Here is a 20,334-nt window from a genome sequence, read left to right as displayed (position 1 = left end):
ATGTGACATGTCATATTATTTTGGGTCAGACATCATCAGATACATGGGTTACAGATACTAAGACAGAGGGGAGCTGTTTGCCTCGCTCAGATGCTTTCTCTGGTGAAATAGCCTCTTGCGAATTGAAGGACAATTATGAACCACGGATGAGAAATCATTTATACGCTTGTTTCTTTTTGCATTGTTAAAATTGTTGGGGAAGCCTGGCTCCCCTTGGCATCCATTAATACACGCCACTCTGTAGTCTGAATGTCATTAAATGCCCACATCAGTAGAATACTTTTTGGAGTTGAAAGACAAATGACAAAATAAGTCATTGTTTTAGTCAAAGTATGATATATTTGGGCGTGATGTGCCAAATCCGAATGTGTGACTTAATGTTTAATAAGTTTTACGTGCCTTTTCCTATGAGATAATGTGCAAATTCTTTTCAGCCAACATTTTGTTTCAGGGAGTGGTTTTATTGAAATGTTATGCCGTCCTCAGTGCATTCAAGACAAATCGGTCATCCAACTCAGAATTCCAAGTTGGAAACTATGGCATATTTTTAGAGCTCTGCTTTTCCAACCTGAAGATCACTGACATCATGATTTGACCTATTTTTTTCTCTGAGTTCCAAGTTGTTTTGAAAGCACCATTAACACCCACCTGCATTGCAATGTTCAATCATCAGAAACACCTGTTGTCCTCTGAGAGCCAAACAGCTTTTCTATGTAGCCAACACCTGAGTTTCCACTAGATAAAACAGCCACCAAGTCAAAATAGGCTATATTGTACAGATTCATGAAAAAAAAATGCTTTTTCAGTTTAGATTTAGGCTAATGGTGGAAGTGTAGTAAAGTTTAGGGTTAAGGTGAGAGTTAGGCTTAAAATGTGATTTTAAGAAAATTGTAAGGATCGACGCTGGAGACGAGAAGCAGGTGCAGGGAGTGAACATATAATGACCATGGACAGGACCAGAATATGGACAGCGTCTGGACAGGGGAAACGGAAACGACAATAATGCAGACACGGGGAACAAAGTGAGGAACAGACAGAAATAGGGAAGTCAATCAACAAAGTGAAGGAGTCCATGTGAGTCCAGTGAGCGCTGATGCGCGTAATGATGTTGACAGGTGTGTGTAATGAAGGGCAGCCTGGCACCCTTGAGCGCCAGAGAGGGAGAGCAGGAGCAGGTGTGACAGAAAATTATGACTTTGTACCAACATACTGTATACTACACACTTAATGAGTATATCCACATACTATTAGTTCATTTTAGTATACTGTAAACAAACTGTATCCTTTTAGTTGTGTACTAGCGCTTCGCCTGTCTACTGAAAGTTGATGCTGTTGCTATGCAACTTCTTGCTAGCATAACAAATTACTAGCTAGACATCTTACGACTTCATTAACCATGTCCATTGAGAACGCACAACGACTATTTTTATTTTATTTAACCTTTATTTAACCAGTAAGGGCTCATTGAGATTTGAAATCTCTTTTTCAAGAGCGTCCTGGCCAAGATAGGCAGCACCAAGTCATGACACAATTACAGACAGACAACATGAAAAACTACAAGTAATCTAGTAAAAACCATATAATTCACAAGAGTATAACAAAAATCATGAAACAGCTAATTAAAAACATTGAGAGGTCAGGGAATCAGCCTCAAAATCCTTCATCAGTGATTTAAAAACACCAATCGGAACAAGTTCTTCCAGTTTAAAAGTATTTTATAAGGTGTTCCAAGCCGATGGCGCAGAGTACATAAAAGCCCTTTTACAAAATTCAATTCGGACATTTGGAACAGTTAGCAGGATATAGTCCTGCGAATGAAGAGAGTACCCACCACATTTCTGAAAAATAAAAATGCCCAAATAAAATGGTAGTAAACCCCAAATGGCTTTGACTATACGGTTTAGCTAAGCTAAGAATGACGTGAATAATCAAGTCAATAAACATTGGGTAGTTAGATAGCATATAGTTATACCGGCAAGTTCAAAGTATTAGTAGCCAACTAACATTAGGTAGCTCGCTAACATACCAGTACATATAAGCAACAGCTGTAATGACATGCTTTGTGGTTTGTAAGGCTAGCGTAGCTAACAAATAGTCAGTTAACATAATGTGTAATGGGAACTCATCTGAAAAGTTATGACTTTATCACATTGCTCACATTAACATTTGTCATAATTAGTTAAAGCAATGAATATGTATCCGCTCTTGTCGGACTTCAGCTGCATATTTTCCACCATGTTCTTCAAATCTGAAAACATTGCGAAGCCAGGCCCATTTCCTGAAGAATTGCATCATGGACGGAAATAGTGTCCTCTTGTAATACTTCGTATTTTTGGAACTTTTGGATACTAACCATCTCCATACTATGACCAATAAGCATACTACATGCTCAATTTACGTCACGAATAGTACGGTTAGTGCGGTTAGTATGAGTATTTTGAACACATCTCATGTCTCAATTATCTCGAGGCTTAAAAATCCTTCTTGAACCGGTCTCCTCCCTTTTATTTACACTGATTGAAGTGGATTTAACAGGAGACATTACAAAGGGATCGTAGCTTTCACCTGGATTCTCCTGGTCAGTCTATATCATAGAAAGAGCAGGTGTTCCTAATGTTGTACACCCAGTGTATAGCTAGCTAGCTTCCTGAAATGATAAGAGAGAACAAAGAATATAGCTATTTGGTGATGTCCGTGTGCATGTCCAAATATTAATGTCATTACGAATACGACACGGTATCACTGGATTTATCAAACAGCAAGAGTCCGACAAACGTCAACCCTCAACATGTCAAAAGGTTGTATAGGCACGGTTTAGCTGAGACTCATCTCCTGACAGGTAGACTGGTAGTCTTTTTCTGAAATGGTTATTTTCACCTGACAGGAAAGGAGCCCGTCTTAACTGATGGTGCTTTCACCTCTAGGATAATGTCCGCTCTAGGACAGGAATGACTTGAAATAGGTGGGGCATCTTCCTCTGAGGTGGGCCTTTAAGATGATGGTGGTTGTAATAGATGTCCCTTTCCAGTCAAAATGGCGGGTGCACAGCGCACCATTCGGACGCTGGCCTTGTTTTGAAGTGCACGAACGTGCGCAGGTAACCTACTTAATCTCCTTTTGAAGTGATTTGTTTGACAACCAGATAAAAAAACATTATGACTGGTTGTGTTAATGACACATTAAAAGGTAATACATTTTTACAGTTAAATGATGTGTCTTTACTATAAAGACCATATATGGGAGGTCCCATGAAAAAGAGACTCCCGAATGTCACGGTATAATTTGCACTCTGGATGCCACTTTCCAGTGGATTTACTGCCGTATGCTAATTCCCTTATATAAAATCCCAACCTTGAGTGCAAGCACTGTAACAAGTCTTTTGGAATTGATTGATGATTTATTTTTTGAAGAGGAAAAGTTTAGGGGTGGCCAAACCTATGCTGAAGCATTTCATGTGTTGAAACATCATAATTATATAGGACAAAAATTCCACCCTCCATCGATTAAGGTTCAAAATGTTATTGCCCCCCCCCCTCGACTGGGTCTGTGCCCCACCTTGGCCACCCTATTAAAAAATGTTCTGGACATGTCACTGTGTATGTGTGGTGTTCATGTGCACTTGTGTCCACCAGTGTGTCTGGTTAATAGTGCACTTAGCTAAGGCATCTTAGGACTGTGTTCATCTGACCAAACCTTTATCTCTCTTCCTGTCTCCGCTATCAGCCTAATTCGCCATTGTTCTGTTCAAAGTCCACAGGCTACATCTTCCACAGTGGAGTTTTTTTTACAACTCATCTGATTAGGACTGATTTATGACTACATGAATCAATGGCTTGTGTCATACCCACATCAGCATTATGCTATGACTCAACCTTTCATATTTCTGTCAACAAGAGACTGATGATGCATGTTGCATATCACCCTCATCCTGACGGACAGATCATTGGACAGATTCCATTCCAAGTCGCTGCGTCGATATAATTCAAAACTCTAATTTCATCAAACTGAATCGCCTGACATGTACTGTATGACCGGAAAATGAATTTGCGTCTCAAAGTGAAACTGAGAGTCAGCATACAAGCAGAGTTGACCTCTATTACATTAATCATTCAGCCATTTTGGAGCTGTGGTGATGTGGAGCTGGATAGTCCCTGTAGCAGATGGTCGAGACAAAGATAACAGAAGGGGGTGAGGGACCAGACAACAGGGTGGTGAGACCCGGTCTGTGTCTGTAGAGCAGAGGAGGACACTATTAGTAGGTTTCAACTCAGTCCAGATGGCTAGAGTAGAGTCCATTTGGGTCAGAACAATCTAAGAGGCTCCTGACCCCCATTTAATGCTACACGCTATTCCTGACAGCTTTATGCCTCAACGGTCAAAAATGACAATTACATGCAAAAACCACAAACAGAGACAAAGGGACAGGGGGATACCTAGTCAGTTGCACAACTGAATGTCTTCAACTGAAATGCGTCTTCTGCATCTAACCCAACCCCTCTGAATCAGAGAGGTGCGGGGGGGCTGCCATAATCGGCATCCATGTCTTCGGTGCCCGGGGAACAGTGGGTTAACTGCCTTGCTCAGGGTCAGAATGACATATTTTTACCTTGCCAGCTCGGGGATTCGACAAGATAGTTAGCTCTTGATCTGTGATGTCTGCAATCCAATTGATGGTTGCATGTACACTATATATGCACAAAAGTATGTGGACACCAATTCACACCCGTTGCTGACAGGTATAAAATTGAGCACACCTCCATGCGATCTCCATAGACAAACACTGTCAGTAAAATGTCCTTACTGAAGAGCTCAGTGACTTTCAACGTGGCACTGTCATAGGATGCCACCTTTCCAACAAGTCAGTTCGTCAAATGTCTGCCTTGTTAGAGCTGTAAGTGCTGTTATTGTCAAGTGAAAACATCTAGGAGCAACAATGACTAAGCTGCGATGTGGTAGGCCACACAAGCTCACAGAAAGGGACCGGCGAGTGCTAAAGTGCGTAAAAATGGTCTGTCCTCGGTTGCAACACTCACTACCGAGTTCCAAACTGCCTCTGGAAGCAACGTTAGCACAAGAACTGTTAGTCGGGAGTTTCATGAAATGGGTTTCCATGGCCGAGCAGCCGCACACAAGCCTAAGGTCACCATGCGCAATGCCAAGCGTCGGCTGGAGTGGTGTAAAGCTCGCCACCATTGGACTCTGGAGCAGTGGAATTGCGTTCTCTGGAGTGATGAATCACACTTCACCATCTGGCAGTCCAAACGGACCAATCTGGGTTTGGTGGATGCCAGGAGAACGCTACCTTCTCAAATGCATAGTGCCAACACTAAAGTGTGGTGGAGGAGAAATAATGGTCTGGGGCTGTTTTTCATGGTTTGGGCTATGGCCCTTAGTTCCAGTGAAGGGAAATCTTAACGCTACAGCATACAATGACATTCTAGATGATTCTGTGTTTCCAACTTTGTGGCAACAGATTGGGGCAGGCCCTTTCCTGTTTCAGCATGACAATGCCCTCTATGCACAAAGCGAGGTCCACACGGAAATGGTTTGTCGAGATCGGTGTGGAAGTACTTGACTGGCCTGAACAGAGCCCTGACCTCAAACCCATCGAAGACCTTTGGGATGATTTGGAATGCCTACTGCGAGCCAGACCTAATCGCCCAACATCAGCGCCTGATCTCACTAATGCTCTTGTGGCTGAAAGAAAGCAAATCCCTGCAGCAATGTTCCAACATCTAGTGGAAAGCCTTCCCAGAAGAGTAGAGACTGTTATAGTAGCAAAGGGGGGACCAACTCCATATTAAATGCCCATGATTTTGGAATGAGATGTTCGACTAGCAGGTGTCCACATACTTTTGGTCATGCAGTATATGACCTACCAAACGGTACAGCCAGTTAACTGTATGGTTTGTGATTGTGAATGACAGGGGAAAGTTGTGAGGCAGGTTGATACAGACCTGGAATTGGTGAGCACTGGTGAAAGGTATCACTGTCCGTAGCCATGTGTGTGCCTGTGTTTTTGACCGGTTCCACGCCGAGTGGCTCCAACCTAGCGGGTATTTTTGGGTCAGGACCTGTAAAGACCCACTCACCACCCCCACATGGTGATAGAAGGTCACCTGTAGAAGAGGGGAGGACATGTGGCATGTCAGTAAAGGAGGGTGACAGCCAGTTAACACAATGGCAGGATTAACCGGGTGTTATGAAAGCTGTGTTTTACCCAGCATGTCTTTGAGGGCAGGAACACAGGACTCCTCAAGTAAGCCTGTGCTGTCTCTCCTGTCACAGGCCACAGAGCCAGGTAATGAGCTGGAGGAGCGAGAGAGAGCGAGAGAGATAGTAAAAGGAACTAGAAAGAATCTTATAAAATGTCCAATGTTCTTGAGTGCTCGTGTATTTGGAGTTGGCAAATCTGTGCATCATGTTCCAGAATGGCCCAAATCATTTACCAAAGTAGCTTCTGAAATTCTGAGTTCATCATTGCGGTACCTGATTGGTTGTTGTGGTCGTGTTTTGGTCCGGTGGTGTTGAACCCTGTACTTCTGGTCCATCCTAAGTGTGTTTCCGAGCTGGGTAACAGGTCACAGAACCCCTGCTCAAAGTCACACCTAGTGTATCCAGAACCTTCACCCCCCAAAAAATATTATAACCACCAAGAACATTCATAAACACAGAACACAGCAGGTCGGCCATTGGACACCGTGAGTCTGTCCCCCAAATGGTACCCTATTCACTATATACAGTAGTTCACTACTTTTGACCACAGCCCTATAGACTACATAGTAGTTTAAGAGCCCTCTGAGGTGCAGGGTTCCACTGTAGGTTGTATTGTAGGCATCATAAAGAACCATTTGTTTAGCAGATCTGCTTATGCTCCCTAAAGTGCTACTTTACGGCCCTATGTCAAAACTGCGGTGTTGGCCTCCCGAGTGCACTGCATCGAGAGTGCTAGCTGTGCTACTAGAGATCCTGCTTTGAGTCCAGGCTCTGTCGCAGCCGGCAGCGACCAGGAGACGCATGGGGCGGCGCACAATTGGCCCAGCGTTGTCCGGTTTAGGGGAGGGTTTGGCAGGCAGGGATATCCTTGTCCCATTTCGTTCTAGTGACTACCGTGGCGGGCACTATTTAGGGAACTAGGGTGCCATTTGGGACTCAGCCATATTGGAATGCATGGAGCTGAAGCAGTGTAGGACTAGTACCATAAATATTGAGCTGTCTGTCTGTCTTTACTAGGGCTACTCTAGGTAGTCATGTGGTTCGCCAGCCTAGGTGTTAGAACATGTGCATGTGGTAAACATTCTGTGCATTTCCATTGGTGCAAAGCACAGGAAATCTCCTCATTTGAATACACATCTCTCCCCCATTACATGTGACCATATAATGGTAATTATATATTAAAAATGAGCCTGTGTCACGCCCTAACCTTCGAGATCCTTGTTATTCTCTATGTCTGGTTAGGTCAGGGTGTGATTTGGGTGGGAATTCTATGTTCTCTGTTTCTTTGTGTTTGGCCGAGTGTGGTTCCCAATCAGAGGCAGCTGTCTTTTATTGTCTCTGATTGGGGATCATACTTAGGCAGCCCTTTTGCCCTCCTTCAGTGTGGGATCTTGTCTTTGTTTGAGTGTATGTAGTTTGCACGATGAAGCGGTTCGGTCGGTGTATTGTTGTTCTTGGTGGAACATTTAAATAAAAGAATGTACGCCTACCACGCTGCACCTTGGTCTCCTTCCGATGACATACGTTAAAGCCTGTTTTTGGTCTACTGTGAAATAAGGACTATCTATGTGATGAACACTAAGAATTTAAATTGCTCTGAGATAGGTGATTCTAGGTTTCTAGGAACAAAGCGTAGAAAACCTTCTCATGTTTTTCATATCTGAAGGGACAAATATCATCAAAAATACAATCAAAGACCTCTTCAAATATCTTTTCAGCTCACAGTTAAAATTATTTTTTGGACAGTGCCATGTTCTCTTCTGTAGGACTGTATTTAGATTGAGCAAACTGAACACGGGGTTTGATTTTCATAATGTTCAGTTTGAAGTGTTGTTTGGTAAGACAGTCATGACACAGCACATCAAATCATCTTTATCTGTGTCCCCTCAAAGATGGAGGCTACTTTTACATGTTATGTAGGTTTTACGCATAATCTTAGAACGTTAATCTTATCACACAATTCCAAATTTACATACACACGCCCCCTAATTCTTTGGCCGAATAATCAACGATTCAACAGTAGTCTGTAATCAACAATAACGGAAAGACAAACTATGAATGTAAATCACTGACTCATTGAGCTGTATACTCACAATTTCTCTCGTCGCTGCCATCCCCACAGTAGTCAGTGAAGTCACACACATGGTCCTCAGACACACACCAGCCCTGTTCACATGTAAACTCTCCTGGCCAGCAGGTCCCAGCACACACAGAGACACAGAGCAGAGAGCAGGCCAGCAGGCACAGAGGCCTCCGCAGTAAAGTCATCAGGTAGGTTATTCCAATACTCAGGCTAGTCCACAATCACAGTCTCACCCTTCACTTCCATAAAACCATGTTATTTTGTTTTACAAAAGAACAAGTCAAATACACTACAAAAGTAGCCCCTCGCGAGTCACAGATTACTTAGATTGAAAGCGAATGCGTTTTCCAGCTGTTGTTCCTAGTCAATAAATGGCTTTTATGACTGTTACTCAATGGCCTGTGTGTGTGTACCTGAGTCTGGGACTGTATAAGGCTGTCCCTGTGGTTGTAATAAAAGCCTTACAGAATGTAAGTAGTCAAATGTATCCCTCTCAACAATTTTTCAAGCTCTAGTCATTAGCATAGGATGTTTTGTATTTATTGCGCAGTGCAATTGAAGACCGCTAGCGCCTTGCACATAATCTACATTTGTCCTTTCACAGACACTCTTATCCAGAGTGACTCACAGGAGCAATTCATTTTAAGTGCCTTGCTAAAGGGCACATCGGCAGTGTTTTCACCTAGTTGGCTCAAGGATTTGAACCAGTGACGTTTCAGTTACCGGCCCAACACTCTTAACCACTAGGCTACTTGCAACCTTAGTCTAGAAAGTACACTTTCCACGCTGTGGGGTCCAGGTAAGGACATTTACCACAAACCAATTATATGTCTAAGGGCTTTGTAGCACAACACAGGAGAGAGATGACTCTCCATGGAAATATGAACTGCGTGAAAGAGGACCATTAATTCTGCCTGACAGGGCCACTCGTACTTACCAATGTATGTTCAAACATACTTTCATTTCACATGAATCAATAAGTAAAGGATATCATTCAGATGTACACGCGGCAGACGGCTACAAGGGGCCAGGAGCCCAAATGAAATCAACGCTGGGACAAGAGGGACGATCAACAGCTCGCTGGAACTAAGAATGACACCCTGTTCCCCTATATAGTGCACTACTTTTGACTAGCGCTCTGGCCAAAAGTAGTGCACTATATAGGGCAGAGGTGTCAAACTCATTCCGTGTAACACAGTTGGTAGAGCATGGCGCTTGTAATGCCAGGGCACTGGGTTTGATTCCCGGGACCACCCATACGTAAAATGTCCACATGGACCTAGAGCACAACGTGCCTTGTTCAGTATTACATTCCACTGATACAACTGGGGGGGCGGGGGTAGAAAAATGCCATTTCAAAATGACCTGTCCCCCGTGAAAGTTGCCAATGACAGCAAAACAGCTTGACATAATTCTTTGCCTCTTTTGCAGGAAGAAACTCAGAATGGCAATACAGTGTAGCGGAGGTGTCCAATCTAAGCATAATTAATTGCCATCGTCAGCAGAAGAAGTCATTAACTGCCCAAACGAGCCAAGGAGCTCATTTACAGTCAGTAAAGTTGGACTTCATCAATGGATACATTTAACTACAAGCAGTCAGTGTTCATATTCGTAGAAACGATGTCATGTATCCTCTATGCAAAACACCAATTGGCGGTTAACTTGAATGCATTCTATCCAGATGGGTTGGCGTAGACTGGGGGTTTAGTTACCTTCATTCTCCTCCAGTGCATCTTCGCACGGATGACGTGCCTTAAAATTCGTAATGTGCTTTCAAGTGTATTCTTCTGTAGAAAATGAGAAACTTTGAGGTGAAGCAATTGATGAAATCAACAAACGGTTGATTAAACCACAACACGGGTTTCCTCCACACGCTCTCTTGTTAGGCCAGCATCTCTCTCTGAGTCCAGGTATCTCTCTCTCTCTCTCTCTCTCTCTCTCTCTCTCTCTCCTCTCTCTCTCTCTCTCTCTCTCTCTCTCTCTCTCTCTCTCTCTCTCTCTCTCTCTCTCTCTCTCTCTCTCTCTCTCTCTCTCTCTCTCTCTCTCTCTCTCTCTCTCTCTCTCTCTCTCTCTCTCTCTCTCTCTCTCTCTGAATTTGTAACTCCCGAGAATCAATTAACCTTCACCAGCAAGAGAGCTCAACTTGCTGCACCATGGTAAGTGAAAAAATAAAAAATACATCTAATTTAGGTCCACAGGGCTGGGGGAACCACCGCAACCATTTGTCAAAGTATGGCAACAATCTTCTTTGCCCAGTGTCTGGTACATATTAAAACCTAGGTATGATTGAATTCTAATTTGCAACCAGTCTGTTAAGGTGATGTTAGCACACAGGCACCTTTGACCTCTGTTTCTGTCATCGAGTATGTCCCAAATGGCACCCTATCCCTATATGAAGAGTTTATTTCCAAAATTCTACCTTCACATTTGTGTTTTTCCCCCAAAAATTATTGCTTATGGGTACCTTCATGTGTGTGTAAAATATGACTGTTCTCAGATTTAATTCATATATTTTAGGGTGTGTATTAAAATGTTTTTTTGCAAGACACTACACATCCATTGTTTAGCTGGAATGGAATGTTCGTGTAATGTATATTTTACTATATGTGGTTCTCTCACCAAGCTATCTTAAGATTAATGCACTAGCTGTAAGTCGCACTGGATAAGAGCATCTGCTAACTGACTAAAATGTCAAAAGCACATGTTTTACATACATAGCTCATTACTCTATTGATTAATACAAATTCAATTGAATGAGCGTGGACAACCCTTAAAATGAGTGGATTCGGCTCTTTCAGCCTCACCCGTTGCTGACAGGTGTAAAAAAAAAAAGTGCAAATAGCCATGCAATCTCCATAGACAAACAGTGGCAGTAGAATGGCCTGTACTGAAGAGCTAAGTGACTTGGAACGTGGCACCAGCATAGGATGCCACCTTTTCGGCAAGTCAGTCTGTCAAATTTCTGCCCTGCTAGAGCTGCCCCAGTCAACTGTACAGTGCCTTCGGGAAGTATTCAGACACCTTGACTTTTTCCATATTTTGTTACGTTGCAGCCTTACTCTAAAATTGATTACATTTCCCCCCCCCCCCTCAGCAATCTACACACAATACCCCATAATGACAGAGTGAAAACAGGTTTGACATTTTTTTTTTTTTTTGACATTTTCAGTTAAGAACAAATTCTTATTTTCAATGAGGGCCTAGGAACAGATTTGTACCTTGTCAGCTCGGGGGTTTGAACTTGCAACTTTCCGGTTACGAGTCCAACGCTCTAACCACTACGCTACCCTGCCACCCCATAAGGTCGAAGGAATTGACAGGATTGTGTCGAGGCACAGATCTGGGGAAGGGTATCAAAAAATGTCTGCAGCATTGAAGATCCCCAACAACACAGTGGCCTCCATCATTCTCAAATGAAAGAAGTTTGGAACCACAAAGACTCTTCCTGGAGCTGCCACCTGGCCAAACTGAGCAATCAGGGAAAGGGGGACCTTGGTCAGGGAGGTGACCAAGAACCTGATGGTCACTCTGACAGAGCTCTATAGTTCCTCTGTGGAGATGGGAGAGCCTTCCAGAAGGACAACCTTCTCTGCAGCACTCCACCAATCAAGCCTTTATGGCAGTGACATAAAGAACTTTAGTCAACATACTTTAAAGTACTACTTAAGTAGTTTTTGGGGTATCTGTACTTTACTATTTATATTTTTGACAACTTTTACTTCACTACATTCCTAAAGAAAATAAAGTACTTTTTACTCCATAAATGTTTCCTGACACCCAAAAGTACTCATTACATTTTGAATGCTTTAGCAAGGACAGGGAAATGGTCCAATTTATGCATTCATAAAGAAACATCCCTGGTCCTCCCTACTGCCTCTGATCTGGCGGACTCACTAAACACACATGCTTCATTTGTAAATGATGTCTGAGTGTTGGAGATAGCCCCTGGCTATCCGTTATTTAAAAAACAGGAAAATAGTGCTGACCGGTTTGCTTAATATCAGGAATTTGAAGATATTTATACTTTTGATACTTCAGTATATTAAAAACCAAATACTTTTTACTTTTACTCAAGTACTATTTTACTGGGTGACTTTCACTTTTACTTTAGTCATTTCCTATTAAGGTATCTTTACTTTTACTCAAGTATGACAATACGGTACTTTTTCCCACCACTGCTTCATGGTAGAGTGGCCAGACGGAAGCCACTCCTCACTACTCATCCAACACTTCCCACACTGCCCCTACTCGGATGGTATCGCGCCGTCCCAACCTTCGCTCTCTCTCCCCCGCTACTCTCTCCTCTTCCATCCTATCATCTCTTCCCTCTGCTCAAACCTTCTCCAACCTATCTCCTGATTCTGCCTCCTCAACCCTCCTCTCCTCCCTTTCTGCATCCTTTGACTCTCTATGTCCCCTATCTTCCAGGCCGGCTCGGTCCTCCCCTCCCGCTCCGTGGCTCGACGACTCATTGCGAGCTCACAGAACAGGGCTCCGGGCAGCCGAGCGGAAATGGAGGAAAACTCGCCTCCCTGCGGACCTGGCATCCTTTCACTCCCTCCTCTCTACATTTTCCTCCTCTGTCTCTGCTGCTAAAGCCACTTTCTACCACTCTAAATTCCAAGCATCTGCCTCTAACCCTAGGAAGCTCTTTGCCACCTTCTCCTCCCTCCTGAATCCTCCTCCCCCTCCCCCTCCTCCCTCTCTGCAGATGACTTCGTCAACCATTTTGAAAAGAAGGTCGACGACATCCGATCCTCGTTTGCTAAGTCAAACGACACCGCTGGTTCTGCTCACACTGCCCTACCCTGTGCTCTGACCTCTTTCTCCCCTCTCTCTCCAGATGAAATCTCGCGTCTTGTGACGGCCGGCCGCCCAACAACCTGCCCGCTCGACCCTATCCCCTCCTCTCTTCTCCAGACCATTTCCGGAGACCTTCTCCCTTACCTCACCTCGCTCATCAACTCATCCCTGACCGCTGGCTACGTCCCTTCCGTCTTCAAGAGAGCGAGAGTTGCACCCCTTCTGAAAAAACCTACACTCGATCCCTCCGATGTCAACAACTACAGACCAGTATCCCTTCTTTCTTTTCTCTCCAAAACTCTTGAACGTGCCGTCCTTGGCCAGCTCTCCCGCTATCTCTCTCAGAATGACCTTCTTGATCCAAATCAGTCAGGTTTCAAGACTAGTCATTCAACTGAGACTGCTCTTCTCTGTATCACGGAGGCGCTCCGCACTGCTAAAGCTAACTCTCTCTCCTCTGCTCTCATCCTTCTAGACCTATCGGCTGCCTTCGATACTGTGAACCATCAGATCCTCCCTCTCCACCCTCTCCGAGTTGGGCATCTCCGGCGCGGCCCACGCTTGGATTGCGTCCTACCTGACAGGTCGCTCCTACCAGGTGGCGTGGCAAGAATCTGTCTCCTCACCACGCGCTCTCACCACTGGTGTCCCCCAGGGCTCTGTTCTAGGCCCTCTCCTATTCTCGCTATACACCAAGTCACTTGGCTCTGTCATAACCTCACATGGTCTCTCCTATCATTGCTATGCAGACGACACACAATTAATCTTCTCCTTTCCCCTTCTGATGACCAGGTGGCGAATCGCATCTCTGCATGTCTGGCAGACATATCAGTGTGGATGACGGATCACCACCTCAAGCTGAACCTCGGCAAGACGGAGCTGCTCTTCCTCCCAGGGAAGGATTGCCCGTTCCATGATCTCGCCATCACGGTTGACAACTCCATTGTGTCCTCCTCCCAGAGCGATAAGAACCTTGGCGTGATCCTGGACAACACCCTGTCGTTCTCAACTAACATCAAGGCGGTGGCCCGTTCCTGTAGGTTCATGCTCTACAACATCCGCAGAGTACGACCCTGCCTCACACAGGAAGCGGCGCAGGTCCTAATCCAGGCACTTGTCATCTCCCGTCTGGATTACTGCAACTCGCTGTTGGCTGGGCTCCCTGCCTGTGCCATTAAACCCCTACAACTCATCCAGAACGCCGCAGCCCGTCTGGTGTTCAACCTTCCCAAGTCCTCTCACGTCACCCCGCTCCTCCGCTCTCTCCACTGGCTTCCAGTTGAAGCTCGCATCCGCTACAAGACCATGGTGCTTGCCTACGGAGCTGTGAGGGGAACGGCACCTCAGTACCTCCAGGCTCTGATCAGGCCCTACACCCAAACAAGGGCACTGCGTTCATCCACCTCTGGCCTGCTCGCCTCCCTACCACTGAGGAAGTACAGTTCCCGCTCAGCCCAGTCAAAACTGTTCGCTGCTCTGGCTCCCCAATGGTGGAACACACTCCCTCACGACGCCAGGACAGCGGAGTCAATCACCACCTTCCGGAGACACCTGAAACCCCACCTCTTTAAGGAATACCTAGGATAGGATAAAGTAATCCTTCTCACCCCCCTTAAAAGATTTAGATGCACTATTGTAAAGTGTCTGTTCCACTGGATGTCATAAGGTGAATGCACCAATTTGTAAGTCGCTCTGGATAAGAGCGTCTGCTAAATGACTTAAATGTAATGTAAATGTAATGTAAATGTAGTAAAAGGCACATGACAGCCTGCTTGGAGTTTGCCAAAAGGCACCTAAAGACTCTCAGAAGATGAGAAACAAGATTCTCTGGTTTGATGAAACCAAGAGTGAACTCTTTGACCTGAATGCCAAGCATCACATATTGAGGAAATCTGGCACCATCCCTACAGTGAAGCATGGTGGTGGCATCATCATGTTGTGGGGATGTTTTTCAGCAGCTGGGACTGGGAGACTAGTCAGGATCAAGGCAAAGATGAACGGAGCAAAGTACAGAGAGATCCTTGATGAAAGCCTGCTCCAGAGCACTGGGATGAAAGGTTCACCTTCCAACAGGACAATGACCCTAAGCACACAGCCAAGACAACACGGGAGTGGCAAGTGGACAAGAACCTGAATGTCCTTGAGTGGCCCAGCCAGAGCCCGGAATTGAACCCAATCTAACATCTCTGAAGAGACCTGAAAATAGCTGTGCAGCAACGCTCCCCATCCAACCTGACAGAGCTTGAGAGGATCTGCAGAGAAGAATGGGAGAAACTCCCAAAATACAGATGTGCCAAGAAGACTCGAGGCTGTAATCACTGCCAAAGCAGCTTCAAAAAAGTACTGAGTAAATGTGATATCAGTTTTTTATTATCAATACATTTGCAAAAATTTCTAAAAAACACTTTTTCCTTTGTCATTATGGGGTATTGTGTGTAGATTGATGAGGGGGAGAAATGATTTCATCCATTGTAGAATAAGGCTGTAATGTAACAAAATGTGGAAAAGGCCAAGGGGTCTGAATACTTTACGAAGGCACTGTCAGTGCTGTTATTATGAAGTGTAAACATCTAGGAGCAACAATGGCTCAGCCGCGAAGTAGTAGGCCTCATAAGCTCACGGAAAAGGACCGCCAAGCGCTGAAGCGTAGAGCGCGTAACAATCATCTGTCCTTGGTTGCAACACTCACTATTGAGTTCCAAACTGCCTCTGGCAGCAACGTCAGCACAAAAAACTGTTCGTGGGAAGCTTCATGAAATGGGTTGGCCAAGTAGCCGCATGGCCAAGCAGCCGCACACAAGCCTAACATCACCATGCTCAATGCCAAGCGTCGGCTGGAGTGGTGTAAAGCTCACCGCCATTGGACTCTGGAGCAGTGGAAATGCGTTCTCTGGAGTGGTGAATCATGCTTCACCATCTGGCAGTCCAACTGACATATCTGGGTTTGGTGGAACCCAGGAGAACGCTACCTGCTTAAATCCATAGTGTCAACTGTAAAGTTTGGTGGAGCAGGATTAATGGTCTGGGGTTGTTTTTCATGGTTCAGGTTAGGCCCCTTAGTTCCAGTGAAGGGAAATCTTAACGCTACAGCATACAATGACATTCTAGACGATTCTGTGCTTCCAACTTTGTGGCAACAGTTTGGGGAAGACCCTTTCCTGTTTCAGCATGACAATGCCCCTGTGCACAAAGCGAGGTCCATACAGAAATGGTTTGTCAAAATCGGTGTGGAAGAACTCAACTCCATTAAACAACTTTGGGATGAATTGGAATGTCGACTGCGAACCAGGCCTAATTGCCCAACATCAGTGCCTGACCTCACTAATACTCTTGTGGCTGACAGGAAGCAAGTCCCCACAGGAATATCATATGCTTTTGGCTATTTATTGTATATTGTATCGTTTGTACAGTTCTTTATTACAAATGTAGTTATTTGTTACGTTTGACTGTCTACTTATACTTATTTCTCTGAGAGTGAGGTGGATGGATAGCATTTTTCCAAAAAAACTGATTGTATCTCTGAAATTAAACCATCAGGTGATAGATTTCAAACAAATACGTCTATCATTGAACAACCCCATGCCATGATTAGGATAGTGAAAAACACACCAATCTCTTTCATAAATTCTTTTAAAAATCTAATCAAATTGACCAACATTTCTGAATATGGATATATAGCGTTTTGGAAAGGAACTTCCTAAAGTGCACAACTTTTCGAAGGGAAAAGGGTGCAATTTGAGATGCACACATCCTCTGTAATGGCATGCCAGTTATATAGTGGTGAGTCCATAGACAGAAATCACGTGAATACGGGTGCACAATAGTGCATGAGGGACAGACAAGGTAGGCCTGGCTACAACATACACACATCGATATATGAAATGTTAAAATCATACCTACAAGAGAACTCACATGAAAATAGTGGCAAAATAATACCGATATACAGACAACGACATGGGCGACAACACACCAGAGCCTTTTAAAAACACTGGCCTCGCAAAAGGCTCTCAAATGTCCATTGCCGTTCTCCTGAACCACTGGAGCAACATTCCCATTCAGCAGATGCAGGGAAACTGATTACTGTGTCTGTTGAGCCAACTACACAACGGTTCACAGAGAAATTCATATTTATGGGCAACAAAGGAGAATGGCAAAACAGACCAAAGCTAAGTCCTGTTGACTCTTCATTCGTCTTCATAATAGCTTTTTTCCATCCTGCTGCCTTTAGACAGCCTGGTAATTAGAATGTATTAAAAGGGAAGAGCGTTCGCATTCCGTTTCCACTCCGTTTGTTTTGGAGATGGTACCTTAATTCACTGCTTTGATGCCATTGCTTCTTTTACCCCGACTAAGTCCAGGGATGATTCCCAAATCGCACCCGAATCCCTATATAGTGCATTATTTTTGATCAGAGACCCATGGGCCCAGGTAAAAAGTAGTGCACTAAAAAACGAGGTGCCATTTGAGACGCACACCAGTTATTCACGGCAGGCTGAAGGGAACTCATCATGGGAGAGGGTTGTTTCATCTTCACACCTGCAGACAACAGCTGTAAGAGCGGCCCTTCTATTTTGGTACTTTAACTCTCTGATCAAAGGGAAATGTGCCTGGAGCGCTGCTCAATGCATTGTATACTTCCATGTGCAGCAGCAACCGTGCCCTAATTTTTTACACCGTAAATCTAAAAAAGAATAACTGGAGAGATGTGACAAGTGCAAAAGAGCACCAACTCTTCAGGTAGAATCTGCTGGGAGGTGAAAACCTTGGCTACACCGTGGACCGACTGAGCCTTATGAATTCCATCTGTCTGCCAGTGGTCCATATTATATTCTCACAGCCGTCACTGTCCGTAGGACTCTGTTCGAAAGTACTGTAACTAAAGGGAATATGGTGCCATTTAGGACACAAGTGTATGAGTCAGAGGTGTTTGCTACGAATAAAAAAAATGTGTCAACAGCCAAGCTATTCAGCTTCAGATTCCTCTCCCATGCATGACGTCCCTGGGTGTATGATTTCGGGAAATAGTAAAAAAAAAAAAAAAAAAAAAAAAAAGAAGAATCCTGCTCTAATTCCACTAATTAGCAATTAATTTGTTTGCGACACACACCCATAAAATGTTGATTTTTGGCCATACAGCGAAGCGAGCCACATGTATTAATGTGCCTCTAAACTTGAACCTGCTCATAATTTGTGAGAAGCAGAGGACAAATAGGGTCTGGCTCCAGCAGATACCTTCTCATGCCACAGACTCTGTGAGACATACGAGATGAGACAGGATGTCGAATGGTGTCAGATAGGATGGTGCGTTACCGCCACCAACAGCATGGGTGGTTAAATTACATTTAAATTAGAAGCTAAGTACTTGCTAATGTGTACTAGCTAGACCCAGGGGTGGGCAATTCCAGTCCTCGGGGGCCTGATTAGTGTATTTGTGTGAGACACACGCACATGGCTTTGAGGTTCACAGGCCACACCGTGTCAGCACGCATAATCTGCAGCTGGATGCTTCTCGATTGGACAGACACCTACATATTCATTCCGGCTCCACCATGACACAGCTTTGTCAGTCACCAGGCTACCAAGGGAGAAGAAAAGAGGAGATAAGGAAAAAGGGAGTGAAATGTTGTGCATGTGTGCCCTCAGTAGGAATCTGAGAATACGTCATCCTAGTGCTATTAACCCTTTGTAGAAATGATGTGAGTTACATTACATCCTCCCCCTTGTAGGCCGTCATTGTAAGTAAGAATTTGTTCTTAATTGACTTTAAAGGAAAGGGCCCGCTCTTAAGGATCGGCCCCTTTTTTACATTTAGCCTAAAATGACATACCCAAATCTAACTACCTGTAGCTCAGACCCTGATGCAAGGATATGCATATTCTTGGTACCAATTGAAAGGAAACACTTTGAAGATTGTGGAAATGTGAAAGAAATGTGGGAGAATATAACACATTTGATCTGGTAAAAGATAATACAAAAAAAATGTTTTGTTTTGTACCATCATCTTTTAAATGCAAGGGAAAGGCCATAATGTATTATTCCAGCCCAGGTGCTATTTATATTTTGTCCACTAGATGGCAGCAGTGTATGTGCAAAGTTTATACTGATCCAATGAACCATTGCATTTCTTTTCAAAATGTTGTATCAAGACTGCCCAAATGTGACGAATTTGTTTATTAATAATTGTTCATGTTCAAAACTGTGCAGTCTGCTCAAAACAATAGCATGGTATTATTTCACTGTAATAGCTAATGTAAATTGGACAGTGCATTTAGATTAACAATAATTTAAGCTTTCTGCCAATATTAGATATGTCTATGTCCTGGGAAATGTTCTTGTTACTTACAACCTCATGCTATTCGCATTAGCCTGCCTTAGCTCAACCATCCCGAAAGGGACCCACCAATCCTGAAGAAGTTTTTAAATATAACCTTTATTTAACTAGGCAAGTCAGTTAAGAACAAATTCTTAACTACAATGACTGCCTACCGGGGAACAGTGGGTTAAACTGCCTTTAAACTGCCTTGTTCATGGGTAGAATGACATATTTTCACCTTGTCAGCTCAGGGATTCGATCCAGCAACCTTTCAGCTACTGGCCCAACACTCTAACCACTAGGTTACCTGCCGCCCCACTTGCCTGGTTAAATAAAGGTTAGATAAATTAAAAATCTGCATGTATCCATGCATATACTTCTCCTACATTACTTGTGGAATAAGGAGAGAGAGCAAGCACATACTTCCCCTTTCATTAGCTGTTTCAAAGTGAATTAACTGGGTAATTCTGGAAGCTAATTGATCATTAGCGGGAAGATTTTGTTGATTAAACAGACACTAACCTACATGCTCTAGGAGTTTAAGTATGGTTCCTTTAATTACTATGTTATTATCCACAGTAAATTAAAACCCACCCCTCAATGACATCCACTCTCTTCTCTGATAATGTCAATTAAAAACAAAAACAAAAACGAAAATGCTTAAGTGAGAAGTAGGCATTGGTCTGAAGCCGAAAACGAAAGGAAATCCACAGGAGGGCCACGATGCGTACTTCACCCATGCTCTACCAAGGTTTTCCAGCACATAGCTCTGACCTACTACAGCAGCTATCTTGGTTACTTGTACTTCCAACAATGTGTACGCAGGATGCTTCGGATTTAAACCTTCTCAAACATCCAATGTCATACTCTTAGAAGAGTGTCTCCCACAATAATGTAATTAGTAGCGCATACGAGGTAA

The 20,334-nt window shown here is 44.0% G+C and overlaps 1 protein-coding gene across 1 annotated transcript in view; it reads right to left on the bottom strand.

Annotated features, from left to right (window-relative positions):
• malrd1 (MAM and LDL receptor class A domain containing 1) overlaps positions 1-8,659 on the bottom strand; it is a 125,573-nt gene extending 116,914 nt beyond the window's left edge. The window contains exons 1-4 of the mRNA XM_052506099.1: positions 8,310-8,659; positions 6,490-6,624; positions 6,221-6,309; positions 5,958-6,119 (exon numbers count right to left, since the gene is read on the bottom strand). Of these exons, the coding sequence (XP_052362059.1) occupies positions 5,958-6,119; positions 6,221-6,309; positions 6,490-6,624; positions 8,310-8,484 (561 nt within the window). The 5' untranslated portion in view covers positions 8,485-8,659. The remainder of the gene's footprint in view (positions 1-5,957; positions 6,120-6,220; positions 6,310-6,489; positions 6,625-8,309) is intronic.
• Positions 8,660-20,334: the final 11,675 nt, after the last annotated feature.

Source organism: Oncorhynchus keta, chromosome 4, assembly GCF_023373465.1.
Source record: "Oncorhynchus keta strain PuntledgeMale-10-30-2019 chromosome 4, Oket_V2, whole genome shotgun sequence".
Lineage (NCBI taxonomy): Eukaryota > Metazoa > Chordata > Actinopteri > Salmoniformes > Salmonidae > Oncorhynchus > Oncorhynchus keta.
Note: the sequence above shows the minus strand (reverse complement) of the source record. Positions and strands in the feature narration are given on the sequence as shown.